Source organism: Halichondria panicea, chromosome 15 (assembly GCF_963675165.1).
Source record: "Halichondria panicea chromosome 15, odHalPani1.1, whole genome shotgun sequence".
In the NCBI taxonomy this organism is placed as follows: domain Eukaryota; kingdom Metazoa; phylum Porifera; class Demospongiae; order Suberitida; family Halichondriidae; genus Halichondria; species Halichondria panicea.
In genome coordinates, this window is record NC_087391.1 from 337,691 (window position 1) to 355,058 (window position 17,368).

General features: G+C 44.4%; 4 protein-coding genes across 6 annotated transcripts; 1 reads left to right on the forward strand and 3 right to left on the reverse strand.

Annotated features, from left to right (window-relative positions):
- The first annotated feature begins 76 nt into the window (after window positions 1–76).
- On the forward strand, window positions 77–4,818 carry LOC135348297 (ribosomal protein S6 kinase delta-1-like). Of its 3 annotated transcripts, XM_064546478.1 has the most exons (17): window positions 161–268; window positions 332–650; window positions 710–827; window positions 883–992; window positions 1,094–1,553; window positions 1,713–1,874; window positions 1,928–2,097; window positions 2,273–2,389; window positions 2,521–2,752; window positions 3,052–3,255; window positions 3,298–3,518; window positions 3,566–3,666; window positions 3,742–3,779; window positions 3,838–3,927; window positions 3,984–4,066; window positions 4,450–4,576; window positions 4,637–4,818. In XM_064546478.1, exons 2-17 carry the CDS (start codon window positions 399–401, stop codon window positions 4,708–4,710), a joined length of 2,559 nt encoding a protein of 852 aa, XP_064402548.1. In that variant the 5' UTR covers window positions 161–268; window positions 332–398; the 3' UTR covers window positions 4,711–4,818. The 3 variants fall into 3 exon arrangements, with proteins under 3 accessions (XP_064402549.1, XP_064402548.1, XP_064402547.1); XM_064546479.1 differs by having other exon boundaries at window positions 77–268; window positions 332–373; window positions 3,052–3,518; XM_064546477.1 differs by having other exon boundaries at window positions 3,052–3,518.
- On the reverse strand, window positions 4,786–7,135 carry LOC135348302 (cation channel sperm-associated protein 1-like). The gene is made up of 10 exons (XM_064546484.1): window positions 6,996–7,135; window positions 6,753–6,916; window positions 6,388–6,501; window positions 6,173–6,323; window positions 6,028–6,119; window positions 5,749–5,898; window positions 5,634–5,697; window positions 5,259–5,352; window positions 5,092–5,210; window positions 4,786–5,040 (listed from the first exon to the last, which is right to left on the reverse strand). The coding sequence occupies exons 1-10, from the start codon at window positions 7,115–7,117 to the stop codon at window positions 4,905–4,907; spliced, it is 1,206 nt and encodes a 401-aa protein (XP_064402554.1). The 5' UTR covers window positions 7,118–7,135; the 3' UTR covers window positions 4,786–4,904.
- Window positions 7,136–7,288: 153 nt separating this feature from the next.
- LOC135348317 (protein YIF1B-like) lies at window positions 7,289–9,246 on the reverse strand. Its single transcript, XM_064546500.1, has 6 exons — window positions 9,168–9,246; window positions 9,002–9,098; window positions 8,797–8,935; window positions 8,439–8,622; window positions 7,800–8,107; window positions 7,289–7,590 (listed from the first exon to the last, which is right to left on the reverse strand). Exons 1-6 carry the CDS (start codon window positions 9,184–9,186, stop codon window positions 7,399–7,401), a joined length of 939 nt encoding a protein of 312 aa, XP_064402570.1. The 5' UTR covers window positions 9,187–9,246; the 3' UTR covers window positions 7,289–7,398.
- A 1,565-nt stretch (window positions 9,247–10,811) lies between these two features.
- On the reverse strand, window positions 10,812–17,309 carry LOC135348318 (ribosomal protein S6 kinase alpha-5-like). Its single transcript, XM_064546501.1, has 14 exons — window positions 17,096–17,309; window positions 16,823–16,882; window positions 16,301–16,519; window positions 14,925–15,040; window positions 14,556–14,663; window positions 14,155–14,336; window positions 13,736–13,880; window positions 13,453–13,614; window positions 13,125–13,223; window positions 12,802–12,929; window positions 12,343–12,601; window positions 11,786–11,986; window positions 11,481–11,625; window positions 10,812–11,261 (listed from the first exon to the last, which is right to left on the reverse strand). Exons 1-14 carry the CDS (start codon window positions 17,205–17,207, stop codon window positions 10,927–10,929), a joined length of 2,271 nt encoding a protein of 756 aa, XP_064402571.1. The 5' UTR covers window positions 17,208–17,309; the 3' UTR covers window positions 10,812–10,926.
- Between the last annotated feature and the right edge of the window lie 59 nt (window positions 17,310–17,368).

Here is a 17,368-nt window from a genome sequence, read left to right on the forward strand (position 1 = left end):
ACATTTTCTTTGAAGGTTAAAGGTCAGGTCAAAGGTTGAAAAATTGCTGATTCAGCAGATAAATTCTTGCGTGTTAGTGGGCGTAGCCTGTCCTCCCTGGAGGAGGAGTGTGCAACTGATGACCGGCTAGTACTAGTTGAGTGTGATGGCTAGCAGAGAGAGCTCTTGGAGGAGCACTCCAGTTGGTTCCATTGTTCCCATGTCCTTTACCATCCCCGTCACTGGTAGAGCACCAGGAGGTTACACTGTGTACAAGGTGGCCTTTGAGGTAAGACTGGTCTCATCATCATCATACATACGTGTGGTCGTCATCACTCTCTCCTCTCTGTAGGTGAAGGTCCAACTGCCTCATGGCGAGATGGTATTCAATAAGGTGTGTACATCGTGTACAATAGTCAATGCCAGTGGTGATTCATAATAATGTGTGTGTGTGTGTGTGTGTGTGTGTGTGTGTGTGTGTGTGTGTGTGTGTGTGTGTGTGTGGGTGTGTGTGTGTGTGTGTGTGTGTGTGTGGTGTGTGTGTGTGTGTGTGTGTGTGTGTGTGTGTGTGTGTGTGTGTGTGTGTGTGTGTGTGTGTGTGTGTGTGTGTGTGTGTGTGTGTGTGTGTGTGGTGTGTGTGTGTGTGTGTGTGTGTGTGTGTGTGTGTGTGTGTGTGGTGTGTGTGTGTGTGTGTGTGTGTGTGTGTGTGTGTGTGTGTGTGTGTGTGTAGTTTGAGGTGTGGAAGAGGTTCAGGGACTTCCAGCAGTTGGCACGGCAACTCGAGGAGCTACACGTTCGATCGGGGTCACCTGACATGTTTCCAAACCTTGTTAAGCCTAGCTACTTTGGTGAGTAATCATGTTAGATAGCAATGGATCCACTCCCCCCCCCCCGTTTGTATAGAGCGTTTCAAGGAGGCTGTAATTGATGAGAGAAGGATCTCGGCTGTAGCAATGCTCAAGTTTGCCTCCTGTAAAGATTACCTCACTCAGCCTCTGAGTCAGTTCACAGAGGTACGTTCATTGTGTGTGGTGTGTGACTGTGTGGTACATGGTGTCCGTGATGTGTGACTGTGTGGTGTGTGTGTGATGTGTGACTATGTGGGTGTGTGCAGGGTTCAGTGAAGGTCGAGTCGATGCCCTTCCAGCAGACACCCGTACAACCCACCACCACTTTTATTGATAAACCCAAAGACACTGTCCCACTCTCAAAAATGCTGAAAGATTCCCCGCAATTCTCCCGGGCTACTGATGACAGCAACTCAAACAACAATAAACTACCCATGCCTACTGAAGGCAACAAAGAGAGTGAAGATGAGGACACTGAAGACAGTGGAGACGATGATACTGACGATTGTGTCACCACTTATCAACCCGAGGACAAACCTGATGTTAAAGAGATACCATCTGATGTTAAAGAGACACCATCTGATATGAAGGAGGCACGGGTTGATCTGACCGGTGAGGGGTGGTGGACAGAGGCCATGGCAGCTACTGATGATCTGGACAGTCTAGTGGATCAGTTAGAGGGAGGTGTTGAGGGTGTGAGCACACTCAGTGCAGAGTCAGGCAGGAGTGAGTCCCCCCCCCCACACACACACACACACTTTCTGTTGCAAATAATTATTGACATTAAATAAACGCAGAAATGACACACATTTCTAGACTAAAATGCGATGATGCATTTCATATAACGTAAGTGTTTTTGCTGTGTCACTCTCTGTCCTGCTGTAGAGTCTCGATCACCATCCCCTGGACGTAAGAAAGGACCGGACTACATCTCTCAGGCTGGCAGGCTAATAACAGCTGCTCTTCGTTGTGAGGCCAGTTGCGATTATCAGGAGGCATTTGATCTGTTCAAGGCTGGTGTTGACCTCCTCCTCAACGGTGTGCAGAGTGAGTGTGTCAGTGTGTGTGTGTGTGTGCGTACCTGTCACGTGTGTGTGCAGCTGATGGTAGTAAGAGGCGTCGTGAGATTGTGAGCAGGAAGACAGCTGAATACTTGCAACATGCCGAGGCCCTCTACCAGGAGCATCTCTCCAATACACCCACACAGCAGCCAACAGCCTCCAAACCTCATCTGCTGCCTGACTTTAAAGTAGTGGCTCTCATAAACAAGGTGAGTGGGTGTAGTGTGTCTGTGTGTGTGTGTGTGTGTGTGTGTGTGTGTGTGAGTGGGTATAGTGTGTCTGTGTGTGTGTGTGTGTGTGTGTGTGTGTGTGTGTGTGAACGTGTGTGTGTGTGTGTGTGTGTGTATGTGTGTGTGTGTGTGAACGTGGGTGTGTGTGCTTCAGGTGGTCCTGGTGGAGAGCAGACACAGTGGACAAAGGTTTGCCATTAAGGTTCTCTACAAGTCCCTCCAGGCAATGACAGCTGCAGGAAAGGGCAGGACAACCACCAACAGAGCTCCAGTAAGTCACTCTCCTCATGCTCTCTGGTGAGGTGTTGTCAGAGTTCAGTTCAATGTCAGTGCATTCTGTAGCTACTAGGAATCGCTTTGCTATGATATACTAGAGTCAATCCCCTATTGTCTCTACTGCAGGGTCACTGTAAGTACATGGTCAAGTTGCTGCATCACTATGAGACTCCTAATCACCGCATCTTCCTGCTACTGGAGTACATGAGACGTGGAAGGCTGATGGATCACGTAATGGCTAAGAGGGCACAGTGGAATAGACTCCATGAGGCAGTTATCAACCCTCACCCGTCATCATCTCTCATCATACAACAGGAGCAGGAGGACAACGTCATCGGACAACAAGAGCAGGACAACGGTGTGTATGTGCTTTAGCGCTAAATAGAGCATCTTTGAACTGTTCCGTTAGTCCAATAACGTGAAAGCTTAGAGAGAAGCCTTCCAGATGATGTGTTGAAATCAAAACTCAAAAGTATTTTGGGACAAACCATGGGGCTATATTTTTTCCTGGGAAATTATGGCCCGTTTCTGTGTGTGTGTGTGTGTGTGTGTGTGATATGTGCCTACACTCTTGTATTAGCGTTTCCCTGTTTGATGACCTTTACTGTATCACATATGTTTGTGATGATCTTTACCTATTCCTTAAATTCACAACAGGAGGAGATAATGAGATGGATGACATGTTGTTGGAGCTATCTCGACTGGCTCCGCCCACTTCTCTCCCAACAGATAGTCTTACCTCGGCTGAGTCAGGAGATGTTCCATCTTCTGATGGAGAGGACAGTTTGACATTACTAAGAAGACGATTGGAGGCTACTACAGCGGAGGTAGTTAGCCTCACTGTACAACCCCCCACGCCCACCACCGGACCAGGAGGAGTCCCCCCCACACAGCCCACGCTCCCCACCGGACCAGGAGGAGTCCCCCCCACACAGCCCACACTCCCCACCGAACCAGGAGATATCCCTTCCACGCTCTCCACCGAACCAGTGACTGTCCCCCCGAGACTGTCCCCTGCTGGATCAGGATGTTCCACACCGAGGTACTCACCAGGGAGAGCTTCTCCTGCTAGCAAGGTGACCACACCGAGATACTCGCCAGGGAGAGCCTCTCCTGTCAGCAAGGTGAGCTCCTCTCTCCTGATGTGTGTATGTCTGACCGACTGGAGTAGGTGGATGAGTGGGTGGCTCGTCTGGAGGATCATGTGAGGGAATGGGCAGCTCACATCATACTGGGTATTGAGTACCTTCACTCTCATGGAATAATATGCAGGTTAGTGACTGTGAGTTGTAGCTGTTTCTAAGATGCAATCATTTAACAGTTTGTCATCTTTCTATATAATTATAGAGACCTGAATCCAGCCAACATCCTCCTCACTGACTCAGGTGAGCCCTAACTGCATTACTATGACTGCTACTATCACTGCTCTGTTTATCTGCTCAGGAAAAGCACTGTTGACTTACTTTGGCAAGTGGGACTTTGTGGAGGCTAACTCAAAGTTCAAGCTCAGCCAACAACTGTACACGGCTCCTGGTATGCCCTATCACCCCCAACCTCCTCTTGTTCCTTGTGTATACATGTTATTGCAGAGCTGGGAGGTCTGAGTGACACCACTGAGGCGTGTGACTGGTGGAGCCTGGGAGCTATACTCTTCGAGATACTCACTGGCCAGGTACACACTTATTTGGTCGAAAGTGATGGGTTTTCATAGACTCACATTTCCAATCTAAACATGTCATGTGATAGGCCTCTCTTTGATACAGAATGCTTTCAAGTAAAGCAACATAGTTATAATTATACTGCTTCAATACAGAGCTAGAAATATTTTCGGAAGTTTAAAATGACTACTAGTTTGTGTTGTTTCTAGTAACTTGATGATCGCTCAGAGCTTCCTCTAGCCTCGATCCCAGGCCACACTTCCTTTTTCTTCAGGGGAGGCCAGTGAAGGAGGCTAAGCTTCCACTAGAAGATGTTTTGAATCAGTTAGATGTTAGATTAGATGTGAAATTAGTTGAAAGTTATGCCCAGTCAAAATTATCATGATTCCCTCCTCAGACACTGTTGTCCTGCCATCCTGATGGTGTGCACTCCCACCTCCCCCTCAAGCTACCAGTGGTCCTCTCCCCTCAGGCACTGTCCCTGCTCACACAGCTGCTCACTGTGGACCCTAGGGAGAGGCTGGGTGAGTGGGCCTGACAGCTGTACTGTACATGTGCGTGGGTTTGCTTGTTTGTTGATACAGGATCTGGTGTAGCTGGTGCAGAAGAGGTCAAAGCGCACGTGTTCTTCACTAGCATTGACTGGACTACCCTCTGACTCGTTATAGAGTGAACGCTAGAAATCATTTTTTTTATTTATTGATTCATTAATTATTTTTGTTACTAGTTTTTTGAATTCAAATTTTGCAATTGATGATAATAATAATTCAATAGACAATAACAATAACATGGTATTAAGAACATTTATATATATATAGCATAATACGTTATGTAATGCATAGATAATTATTTTCAAGTCTTAGAGAAGTCGGCCAAGTCGACAAGTTTGTAGAGCGTCCTCTGATGACTGCGTTCTATTGATAGGTGGTGTTCCAGAGAGTGTAGTAATAGTAGGTACTCGTTCATCAGCTCGGTCTCACGGGTCTCACTGCATATAAGGGACTATGAGAATATACACTAGTTACAGGTGTGAGCTTACCGAGGGGTGAGGCCCTCCTCCTTATACAAGGTGTTTTGGTTGCTGTCCGCTGGTCCCCTGATAGAAGACACATTCTGTTTCCTCACCACCTCATCACTATGCTCCCACTCTCCCAGCGGCTAGGGGAGGGGAGGGGTTATTAGGGTGAGGGGCGAGCGTTGACGCACCTGTACATGTTCCGTTGAATTATCACGATTGCGACTGTAATTAGCAGCGGCTTGTGCACGTGCCAAGTTGTCCACTATCACAGCCACAAACAGACTGCATTGGAGAGGTGTATACCGTATAGCGCGAAATTTTCGAGGCACTTATATTTCGTGGATTGGCCTCTAAAAGCCATTTCGTTGCACAATGTTCGCGGAATGACTGCTTACTGGAAGCCACGCCTTTAAATCTTGCACGTTATAGCAGGTAAAGAACGATTTTCGTGGACTTAATTTTCGTGTAGGATTGCTAACCCATGAAATCCACGAAAATTAAGCCCCTCGAAAATTTCGCGCTATACGGTATATTAGGTAGCAGGCTATAACTCAGATACTCACTTGATAAAGATAAAGGTCTCAATGAGTATGAAGAGCAGTAGGTATGCAAGGATGTGTTGATGCTCTGTGTGAGCAGTTGGTATAGTGACCACACATCACCATGGTAATAGCGTACCTGGATGATTGTCTCTTATGTTAGAATACATCACAAACCAGTCGTCCAGAGTCATGAGCTGGAATAGAGTGAAGCAGGCTTGAGCAATATTGCCAAACCGATCAGGGTCCACTCCTCCGTACAGCCCGCGACCAATCACTGCAAATATGTCTGGACAAGCTATTAAGGTCCTACAAATGGATAGCGTACACGCATACGCACGCACACACACACACACACACACACACACACACACACACACACACACACACACACCCACACATACACAGAAGAGGATACAGAGTACTAGGGAGATGATTATAATGATGCTACCCAGTGCAGGGATGGACTGCAACACTGTGGTCACTATAACTTGAAGGTTCTTCATAAATCTACACACACATACACAAACTATGAACATACGATCATAATTGCGATGCAATACCTTATAGTTCGAATAACTCTGAGAGCCTTGAGAGCTTTGAGAGCCCTAAAAACTCGCAGTGCATTAAAAGCTTCTGTGTCAAATATTGCAATGTTCTGATTGATCAGAGGAATGAGGAAATCCACTCCACTTGTAGCTACTATGGTGAAGTCTGTATCCAAAGTGATGGGGAGAGTATTTAAACACACATACACACACACATAAAAATGACCCACCAAACACGTTCCAGTAGGTCTTGAAGTAAAGAAACCGCCATGCATTCAGTTTGAGAGAGAGCTCGATGATGTACACTGATAAGAAGAGCTGGTCCATGAGAGTGAGGTACCATTCTGTAAGGAGAATGCATATACTGTGTAGCGGGTATATTTCGAGAGTATAAAACTTTAGCGGAATGACCGTTAGAAAGGTTTTCGCGGAATAGCAGCCTTTTCTGCAGCATGCATGCATGCGATATTAAATTCGTGGGTATAATGTTCCCGGTAGATGCTTAATCAGCGAAAACCACGAAAATTTATATCCTTGAAATATACCCGCTATACAGTACACAATGCAGCCAGTCCATTGGTGCGCTGTGTCTCACCTGAGCGAGCAACAATCTCCTCTGATGTCTGTATGCCAATGAATACAGTATTGATGAGGATGACCACGAGAATGGTGCTACTGAACCAGCTAGACTCCACCAGGGCATAGCAAAACTTACGAAACTCACTCCCAGATTCCAAAATGAAGGGAAGCTTTGGATAACTGAAAGGAGACACAAAATGAATGGCACCAAAATCAAAACATGCAGCGCGACAAAGGATATACAAACATTATGTTATACCAGACAATGTTTCCACGATGAATAGTCTGGCCGATAATAGTGACCTTGGTCTTCCATTCTGCCTTACAGCTGCTGCTGGAGCTAGATGCTATACTTGAGTACGTACTCTGGTCCTCCTCCATTGCATCATAGATATAGACTTTCTGTGCTCTATTATCTATGATTGCATGCAGCAGGCAATACAGTGCGCATGCGCAACTGAGCTCCTCCCCCTGAAAAGCCCCCTTTTCAGTTTATATTTTGGGCCTGTTTTTAGCATTATCTTCATGTATATATTTTTATAGACAATTCAATTCAAATTAAATGATTTCATGATGTCATAATAATAATCTAGATACTACAACATTGCTGTCTCTGACAAAAAAAAACTGATGATTAGGTAAAAAAGGACACAATATTCTACCTAGCTGATGTTGGACTCTAAGTCCAGTCCATCGCTCTTGACTACGGCAATGGCGGAGTAGGTCAATAGTCCAAAGGTCAACCAGAGCATGAGCAGTGGCTGTAGGATGGCAATGACGAGTAGGAAGTAGTTCCTCACTTTACTGGCCCCCTCTGTCACGTTGGGTTGGATGGATAGACGCAGAGATTGAACCTGCAGCAAAGGGATCGGGAAGGGAGGGGGTGAAACACATGCCCATGTACACACGTGAACAACAGGACAGTAATAACCATTTGTGCTTCTGAATCATTAAAACACAGTGAATGGCTTTGTAGCAATATAATTTCGTTGCTACTCTAAGTGGCTGTACTCTCTAGTTACGACTTACAAGGTTTCACTATTTCTAGACCACCACAACTCACTAGGAAATAAGCAATGGCCAGAGCAGTGTAGCTGAGTCCACCATAGTAGCCATAGCGTCCTCCCACCAGACCGAGGGCAATGACCACAATCATACACACGTACTTGTAGCCACAGAAAGCAATGATGTCCAACCATTTGAGCTGAGTGTTGACAGCCAGTAAATAGAGACAGAGCCAGATGAGGAGCACCTCTGCTAGTAGCCATGCCAACAGGGAGCTAGCGGTCAATCCCAGCTGCTCAGGAGTGAACTTCTGTTGTGTGCCTAGTGCCAGACCAGTGACTAGGATGTACGTCAGAAATCCCATCACTGTGTGTGTGAGAGGGTGTGTGTGTGTGTGTGTGTGTGTGTGTGTGTTGTGTGTGTGTGTGTGTGTGTGAGAGGGTGTGTGTGTGTGTGTGTGTGTGTGTGTGTGTGTGTGTGTGTGTGTGTGTGTGTGTGTGTGTGTGTGTGTGTGTGAGGGGGATAAGAATGTGGTAGCACAGAGATATGTACTACATCAGTAGTACGTCATGGCTGAAAAAAGTTTTCAAACAACAGTGGTCATTACATGTCCTATGTGGATAATCAGTCAAGATCAGAATGAACATCAATCTAACCATATTCAGCATAAAGAAGTAAACGAGAATCATCTATTCACCTGGTATATAGAGGTCAGGGGCGTTGAGGTCTTGCCTGGGGGGGACTGGCTCACTCTGCTGGTACTGAGGGTTCCAGTTCTTGCGAGTGAAGGGGAACAGAAGAATCCCTAACTTCTTAATGACATAGTTTGTATCCACAGCAAAGTAATTCTTGATGTGGGAAGTGGCCACAAACCTGCTCATCTAGGGAGGGAAGTTGGGACACTTACATTGTGTACAAGCTTCAACAGTAGGTACCTAGCTATCCTATAGACGTCATGTGTGTGTGTGTGTGTGTGTGTGTGTGTGTGTGTGTGTGTGTGTGTGTTGTGTGTGTGTGTGTGTGTGTGTGTGTGTGTGTGTGTGTGTGTGTATTACATTTTGGTCAATGTAGGCCTGTCCTCTTGATGCCAGATTTTGGCCATAATGCTGAGCAGCTGTTGTAAGCATTGGATTAGCGGCCAGCATCTGAGCAGTGTCCACCATGCTCTGAGCAGCGGGGGGAGGGGGTGCTCCACTGTGTGTGTGTGTGTGGGCGTAGGATGTATGTGTGTGTGTGTGTGTGCTATAACTACTATCTCACCTAGTATCCTGAAACAGTGGAGCCTGTGGTCCTGAAGGTGCAGCATAGCTTTGACCATAGCTCTGCCCATAGCTCTGCCCATAGGCACCACCCTGATCTACAAATAAGTGAATAGACGTGTTTACACCGTCTCTAGAACCAAGCTTACTTATCATATTATAGTTACCTGAATAATCTTGACTCATTTCGAGGTTGATTTGTAATTGTTTGAAGAATAGAACAATAACACGAGCTTTGTAACAAATTCTAAATAAAGCACATTATACATGGCATCGCCGCCCTCCTTATGAGCTATGGCAGAGGGCGGCGATTATATATTTCCGCACAATTATAGTGCGCAGGCGCGGTTACTGGACAAACATTACGCATTCAAGCAGCACTGAGAAAACGCTTCGGAATTCTGTGGATCCATTGCAGATCAAATAGTGTCATCAAAAATGATATTTGACTCATTTTGAGAGATAAAATAAATTATATTTGGCGATACCATGGATTTTTGATGACGCCATTTAATTAATTAATCTCAGTAAAAATTTGAAATCGGATCCACGGAATTCAAGTTATGGCAGCGGAAAGAATCGTCGAACCTTGATTATTAAACGGGTAGTTGAATACTTTCAGCAGCAATTAACTTTAGTGTCGTTTATTCAATGCCTGTGGTCCAAGGCCGAAAAATGACAAATTAGGGCCCCGACAAAATTTTGGATTGACCTTATTTGAATGGTATGTTTCTAAACTGTCAGAAAATCATGGTATTAGATAAACGGTACTAAAGTTAATTGCTTTTGAAAGTATTCAACTACCCCCATAGGTTCAACGATTCTTTCCGCTGCTATAACTTGAATTCCGTGGATCCAATGTCATGATTTTCTGAAAGCTTAGAAAAAAAGAAATCAAATGGCGTCATCAAAAATCATATTTGAGAGATAAAAGTATTTGTAAATTTGGCGATACCATGGATAATAAATAGCCCATGGTCCAAGGCCGAAAAATGACAAATTAGGGCCACGACAAAATTTTTGATTGAAACATAAAATTATTAATTGAAAGGTCTGTTTCTAAGCTTTCAGAAAATCAGAACATTTTTGGCATTGGATGATCGGTACTAAAGTTAATTGCTGCTGAAAGATATTCAACTATAGAGTCTACCTTGTCAAGGTGGTTTGAAGATTCTTTCCGCTGCCATAACTTGAATTCCGTGGATCCAATGTCATGATTTTCTGAAAGCTTAGAAAAAAGAGATCAAATGGCGTCATTAAAAATCATATTTGAGAGATAAGAGTATTTGTAAATTTGACAATTAATACCATGGATAACAGCCCATGGTCCAAGGCCGAAAAATGACAAATTAGGGCCACGACAAAATGTTGGATTGAAATATTGAAACATATTAATTGAAAGGTCTGTTTCTAAACTTTCAGAAAATCAGAACATTTTTGGCATTGGATATCAGTACTAAAGCTGCTGAAAGATATTCAACGAATTAGATTAAAAATTAATCAACCTGGATTCGAGGCTAAACAAAATTAATTACTTATTCTGAGGGTCTGGCTGTGGGTAGCCTCGAGACCAGGCCGTATTTAATCGGCCTAGTCTCGAGGCTAGGCTGTGGGGGGTTATAATTCATATCTTTGTATAATTATACTTTTAATTAATAACATGTTTTAATTTTCTGTTCATTCCTTTGTTTACATTTGGTTTTTTTGTTACACTGTACACTGTAGCTACTAAGTTAGGCTCTTATATCACTGCCTCGCACTTACGTATATATCAATATTTTATCTGTGTCGTTAACGATCTTTACCACATCCACAATTAGTAAAAGCGTAGTTATTATACACAAAATGTTTTAATGTTCAGGCATAAAAATAATGTGCAAAAAAGTAATTAAAATAATTAAAATAATTAAACGGACATAAAATGCTTCAAGTTCTAAGAGCGTTTAATCCCAGCTGACTTGGTCTCACGACAGATCCATCAGCTGACGATTGAGAGGGTACCACTTGTTCCAATCTAGAGTGTGTTCCTCGCTTATCTTTCCGTCTCTTGGCCAAGCGTGCCCTGGACACATCCCCGAGAGTGAAGCCGGCCTTGGTGGCTTGGTAGAAGGCATGGAAGGTGTGCTTGAGAGCCGTGGCTGTGCCTTTGTGGAGGGGTGTAATGTGTAGAGGTGTGGAGGGGGCGGATTGAGGTTTCAACCACGGGTGACAAGAGAGGTCCCTCAGTGTGAGTCTGTGCTGGGTGTCCACTGTTAGGAGGCCTGCATAAAGTAAAAGGAGATTGTTCAGTATTTATAGGACTATCTAGCTTATAATTATAATTGTACATATTAATTTGATTGTAGTTCGTCTTTTACCATACATTTTGCAAGGATATAGACACATTTCAAAGGCCTGAAATGAAATGAATTTCATCCATAGCTAAGTATGACTCTTGCTACACATATATATAAGAACTTCATGTATAACAGTATACCTACCTTCAATGATGCTCTTAGCAGCCTGAGATACGGAGGACCACTCGCTGCTCTCGAAGGAGAACTGGCCCTTTTGAATACGCAGCATGATCTCCTCAGTCGATGCACTCTGACCGTAGAAGGGGGCATGGCCACAAATCATTGCATACTGGGGAACACAAGACATTTGAGAGTAAAATTTAACTGCACAGGAGACAATCCTAGCAAGAGTTATGGGTAATCAAATAGCTATCAAAAGAACGGTAAAGAGAAGAGTATTCCCCTTGGCTGTAAATTAACCGTCCTCTGAGTACAAAAGAATGTCTCACCAGAATGACCCCAAGACTCCATAGGTCACATGCCTCAGTGTAGCCGTGGTCTTGTCTGGTGGACAGCACCTCAGGAGCAGCGTAGGCCAGGGTGTAGCAGGGGGTGGTCAGGGTCGGGTTCTCACCAGCATGCACTCGAGCAAAACCAAAGTCCACCACTTTGATGGACGAGTTCTCACCAGTCGTGGCAAACAGAAGGTTCTGTGAGGGAGGGGTACATACATTCATTATTAATGATGATATGAATCACATAGCCAAAGTTAAGTCTGGAATGTCCAATTACAGTAAAGTGAACAGCTGAAAGCTAATGTTCAACTACAACCCCCCCCCCCCAGTTTTATCAATGGTTCGGGGACTCTTTCAGCTGCCATAACTTAATTGAGTTCCGTGGATTAAATTTCGCCAATTTTAAATGCTTAGAAAGAGACCTTTCAAATGGTGTCATCAATGTTCATATTTGAGAGATGCCAAATACCAGGGATTATAGCCCAAGGTCGAAAAGTTACAAGTACGGAAAACGGATGCATTATTTGTTGGGTGGTGTATTGACCTCTCACCTCTGGCTTGAGATCTCTGTGCACTACATTCTTCTGATGCATATAAGACACGGCAGACACTAGTTGTCTGAATATGGTGCTAGCTTCGGCCTCGGTGAAACTGTGCTTCTGTTTGAGCCTCTCCAACAACTCCCCTCCTATCATGAGCTCCATGACAATGTACACGTGCAGCTGGTCTGTAAAGACATCTTTCAGCCCTACAATGTTCGGGTGGCCTTGACACAACTTGAGGATGGACACCTCATGCGTGGGATTGTATCTGCAGATCATGTGATACCTTTAGGCCATGAAAATAAGGATCACAAAAAGTTCATGCAGCTGAAAGATATCTATAAACTTTGACTACTCATACGTAGACATTCACAAGTAAGAGCATTCTAACATTTGTCATAATTCTTCAGGACCTGCAAGAAAACCCACACTCCAGCAGTTATCTATCTATAGTGTACATGTGTGTACCTCTGACTGATGATCTTGACAGCATACTCAGTGCCAGTAGCTCTCTCTGTACACACTCTACAGGTGGAGAAGCTGCCCACGCCCAGGAGCTTGTCACCCAGGCTGTACTGTTGCAGGAAGGCTGGGTTCTGGGGAGGGAGGAAAACAATGAACAAACAAACCAGTTTCCAACATCAAGAATTCAACGGTCAGAAAAAGCTTTTAACTTTAAGAACATGACAATATAAAAACAAAACATGCATTTGTAGCTCAAAAAAAGGTCTATCACATGACATGATAACAGTAGTTAGAAACGATTGCTTTGGTGATGGTAACCCACCTACCATGAGTTTTGAGGGAAGGGAGACTCCTCCGTTGGGCTTCTTGGAGAGGGAGAAGATGTTATCAGAAAACAGAACAGGAGTGGCAATGAACGAGTAACCCTGGAGGAGACAACATGAACACGTGTACACGTACATGTAGCTACACAGTACATGTTACTGTGTGTGCATGTAATAGTGACTAGTCAGTGTACACTGTTATTAGAAGCAAATTGTCAATTAGTACAAAAGCATAGTTATGTACGTACAATTGAACAGGACAACAACAACAGACAGTATAATGTGACAACAACAGACACTGCACACAGCATAGTTACTAGCTAGCTCTCACTCTGAAGATGTCTGCATGTTTGGTGGGTGCTTGAGCAGGGGAGTCCACTGGAGTGAGCGCTGTGAACTCATCAGAGAAGTTACCCACGTCCAAATCATCAGTGATGTACGGTTGGAAGGGAGGGGCTACTTTCTTAGCCAGGATGTCCGACCAATCGATGTCCTGCACATAGGTAACACAAAAAACATAACCCAATAAAATTATAGGCTCTAGTTAAGCAAGCAGCACCTCCCAGTGTGCAATGTCACCATTATGTGGGGACACAGTTTGATGGTGTGCTGACCTTGAACCATGGATGTGATTTGATGTCCTTGGCGCCATGGTAACCCAGCCTCTCCTGTGGTACCTTCTCCATGAGTGAGAGGAGGAGATGTTGGCAACTGGAGGAGATGTCACACGGAATGGAGGGACTCGAGTGGAGGATACGTCTAATGGGGAATAAGATAAAAATGTCACTTGTGAAGAGATTTTGAATTCAGTTTTTAGCCAGACTGTACGGTAGCTACTAAGAGCAGCATAATATAATTATAGCTCGTACATAGAATATTCTAGCTGTATACAGACATATACTAGTGTACTGCAACTCAAATGACATAAATGGTGCAGTACTCTTGATTGTATACAGAAGCATGTAATCACAATAGCAGTCAGTGACATTAGAATGGAGTAATATGGCAGAGATTATAGTACCCCCTCCCTCACTTTGATATCTCCCTCTGTGAGTTGTCGTCCCCACTTTGAGCGAATGGAGACTCACAAGTGAGCAGCTCATAGAGGAGGACCCCCAGTGACCACCAGTCCACTGCTCTGTTGTGACCTGCCTCCCCTCCACGCACTATCTCAGGAGCCATGTACTCGACAGTGCCACAGTAGGAGTGGGTCACCTGCACACAGGAAGGGGGGTAATATACATGGAGGACTCAATGGAAACTAGACTAGGCTCTTCACATTATAGTAGACAGTAAGAAATATACATTAGAAACTTGAGCCTCCATAATGGCCCTACATACGTAGGCTTGAAACAATAGATAGGCTGTATAATAAGCAGTGATGGAGTGAAATTATTGGTCATAAGCACATCATCACCTACTGAGTGCAGTTACCTGTTCAGGAAGCATCTCTTTGCTGAGTCCAAAGTCAGTGAGGATGATATGACCATCTCTGTCCAGGAGAATATTCTCCAGCTTGATGTCACGATAGATAATGCCCAGCTGTCATTAAAGGAGTGGGTGGGAATGAACAATTACTAGTGCATATTCGAGACTAGCTATTCAAAATCTAAGGGGTGTGGGGGGGAGATTAATGGACCAGGATAATTATATGTTTGTGTGTGGGGAGGGGGTTACATAATTAAGACCCCCCCGGCCTAGCTACATTGCTGTGTATGTGTGTGTGGGGGATTAATGGACCCTCAGTCCACATAGTTAGATAATTATCTACAGTAAGCTAGATAACAGCTAGCTGCAACATACATGATGTAGATGCTCCAAGGCCAGTGTTATCTCAGCAGCGTACATCCTGGCATGGGTCTCAGTGAAGGGACCAATATGATGCAAGTGTGTGAACAGCTCCCCACCACACACATAGTCTGCAAGGGTAGCAGTGTGTGTTTGTGTGTGTGTGTGTGTGTGTGTGTGTGTGTGTGTGTGTGTGTGTGTGTGTGTGTGTGTGTGTGTGTGTGTGTGTGTGTGTGTGTGTGTGAACTAGGATTGTACTAGGATTGTACAGCTTTTGATGTTGGCCTTAACCCTTTCCTTGCCATTTGTGAAATCTGGAACAGGAGCGTCTTTAGGTCGATCAATTAGTGTGGATCCGGCCTCACCACGCCTCCAAGTCATTCTATTAGTCTAGATCCGGCTAGCAATTCTAGCTGGGACTCCCAGTTCTAGCTCCTTTTGTTTAGCGTGTCAGAGACTGGGAGAAGATGATTGGCACTCCCTGGCTCCTTTGGATGTACAGCTGTCCAGATCCCTAGAACATACCCTCCATTCTGACGAGTTATCAGTGCATAGGGTGCTTACTAGATTCTTGCCAGCCAGTACAGTTCAAGCTACACACAGCACCGCTCAACTATTCTCTACCCCATTATCTAGCTAAATCTGGTCCAACTAGACAGCAGACACAGCTAGTTAATTCAGTAAAGCCAGGGGTAGCCCTACTTCTACGGTTGTTCAGTACCCACGGTAACAATTCCTCTGGGCTGGGCTAACTAGTTGAGCCACGCCTCCCAATTCTCAAGGCTAGGTACATGTCTCTGTCTAGCTGCTTCTTCAGCTTCTTGCTCAGTTTTGTGGCTTAGAGAAAGGCCAGCTACTCAGGGGGAAGAGTCCAGATGAAAGTCTGGCAGCCAGGTGACGTCCAAACGGTCAGTTATTCTTTCCACCAACTTTTTAATCTAGTCTAGTCCTGCTTGCACTGCTACTACTACTGCTGCCTACTGCTGCTACTCTTCCTAGCTAGTCAAAGGTTTCTTTTTTTTTTTTTTTTTTTTTTATAACTACATATGCACAAAGAGACATCAAAGCTTACATCAAAGGACACAGATTTTTAGCCTACTTGACTGATAAGGCGGTTACCTAGACTACAGTTTGTTTGTCAGGGAGGAGCTCACATACAACTTCATCTAATTCATCATAACGATTCCTTACCCATTGTTGTAATTTCTACAACAGATTGCCAAGGAAAGAGTTAATACTTATTGCACAAGTTGCATACATATTTTATACATCAAGGTAAACACAGATGACACAAGTTCTTGTAATAGTACAGGGTTGTACTGTACATATTAAGAAAGCTTTTGTTCGTCAAATCGAAAGTACAAACAAGTAAGGTACAAGACACAACGTACCCAGAATGAGGTGAAGCTTGGTGTCAGTCTGAAATGCATAGTGCAGGGTAACAAGGAAGGGGAAGTCCCTGATGGCCTCTAGCACACTCCTCTCTGTCAGTGTGTGCTCCATCACCTTCCTCTTGCGCACTATGCTAGCCTTCTTGAGCACCTTCATGGCGTACAGTTTGCCTGTTCCCACTCCACTGACCTTCCGCACCAGAAACACTTTACCATAACCTGAGCAAAGCAGGACAAAGAAAGAATTCACAACAATAGATTAAGAGAGAGCCAGGAAGGATGTGCTCCAGTACAGGGTGTACTAGACCTTCCAGGATGTTGGGTCATTAACAGTTGAGAAATTATATTTTTGCTTCTAAATCTGCTAAGTAGCAAATATAATAATAATAGCAACAAGTGATAAACGCAAACATGGGTAAGCATTTATACCAGCCCCAGGGGAAACACCATACAGATGAAAATGCTGATAATACAATACAAACACACAGTGTATGTGTTTTGTTGGTGTGAGCTTTGTCTCACCTCCTGTGCCCAACACACTGAGCAACTCAAAGTCCTTGCGAGTAACCTTCTCATTGTCATCTGTGTGTGTGGGGGAGAGACTAATGTATCAAACAAGTAAACACAGACGAGACAGACATAATTAAATATGTTACACGTTTACGAGATTTTGTACATGTATTTAGACCAAAAGCAATGCTGCAATATCCCCTTAATGTCACTACCAGGAGGCCACACAGAGGCAAAGCACTCCACCTCTCAGTACAGTATACACACAGCTATATATATATATACCTCCACTGATGATCTGCTCCACCATCTCTGGATCACTACTCTCACTCGTGGAGGAGAGCTTCTTTCTCTTGACAGGGGGAAGGGGAAACCAGTCGTCCACGGACTCTGCCATAGCTAGCTAGCTAATTTAATACTCTAGTGCAGTGATGTTTACTGGACTAGAAAGTTTTGAACAATGTTATGTTATGGGCTGCCTTGAAGGGAATGTCCCTAGTCTATACATCAAAGGGTTGTGGTTTGTGACATCATGATTATACCACTATAATTATGCAG

Bases quoted from the DNA above. Each gene is read 5' to 3' on its own strand.
- LOC135348302 (XM_064546484.1), bottom strand. From the start codon at position 7,117: ATGGAGGAGGACCAGAGTACGTACTCAAGTATAGCATCTAGCTCCAGC. The intron at 6,502-6,752 runs GTGAGACACAGC...TTCTCCTTACAG, and splicing joins GGAGATTGTTGCTCGCTCAG to AATGGTACCTCACTCTCATG. The intron at 5,211-5,258 runs GTGCGTCAACGC...CCCCTCCCCTAG, and splicing joins ATTCAACGGAACATGTACAG to CCGCTGGGAGAGTGGGAGCA.
- LOC135348318 (XM_064546501.1), bottom strand. From the start codon at position 17,207: ATGGCAGAGTCCGTGGACGACTGGTTTCCCCTTCCCCCTGTCAAGAGA. The intron at 14,664-14,924 runs GTATGTTGCAGC...CTTTAATGACAG, and splicing joins CCTTGGAGCATCTACATCAT to CTGGGCATTATCTATCGTGA. The intron at 14,337-14,555 runs GTAACTGCACTC...TCCTGTGTGCAG, and splicing joins AAGAGATGCTTCCTGAACAG to GTGACCCACTCCTACTGTGG.
- LOC135348297 (XM_064546477.1), top strand. From the start codon at position 399: ATGCCAGTGGTGATTCATAATAATGTGTGTGTGTGTGTGTGTGTGTGT. The intron at 828-882 runs GTGAGTAATCAT...CCGTTTGTATAG, and splicing joins TGTTAAGCCTAGCTACTTTG to AGCGTTTCAAGGAGGCTGTA. The intron at 1,875-1,927 runs GTGAGTGTGTCA...GTGTGTGTGCAG, and splicing joins CCTCCTCAACGGTGTGCAGA to CTGATGGTAGTAAGAGGCGT.
- LOC135348317 (XM_064546500.1), bottom strand. The intron at 8,623-8,796 runs GTAATACACACA...TTCCCTCCCTAG, and splicing joins AGGCCTACATTGACCAAAAT to ATGAGCAGGTTTGTGGCCAC. The intron at 8,108-8,438 runs GTGAATAGATGA...TCACACACACAG, and splicing joins CCCTGACCTCTATATACCAG to TGATGGGATTTCTGACGTAC.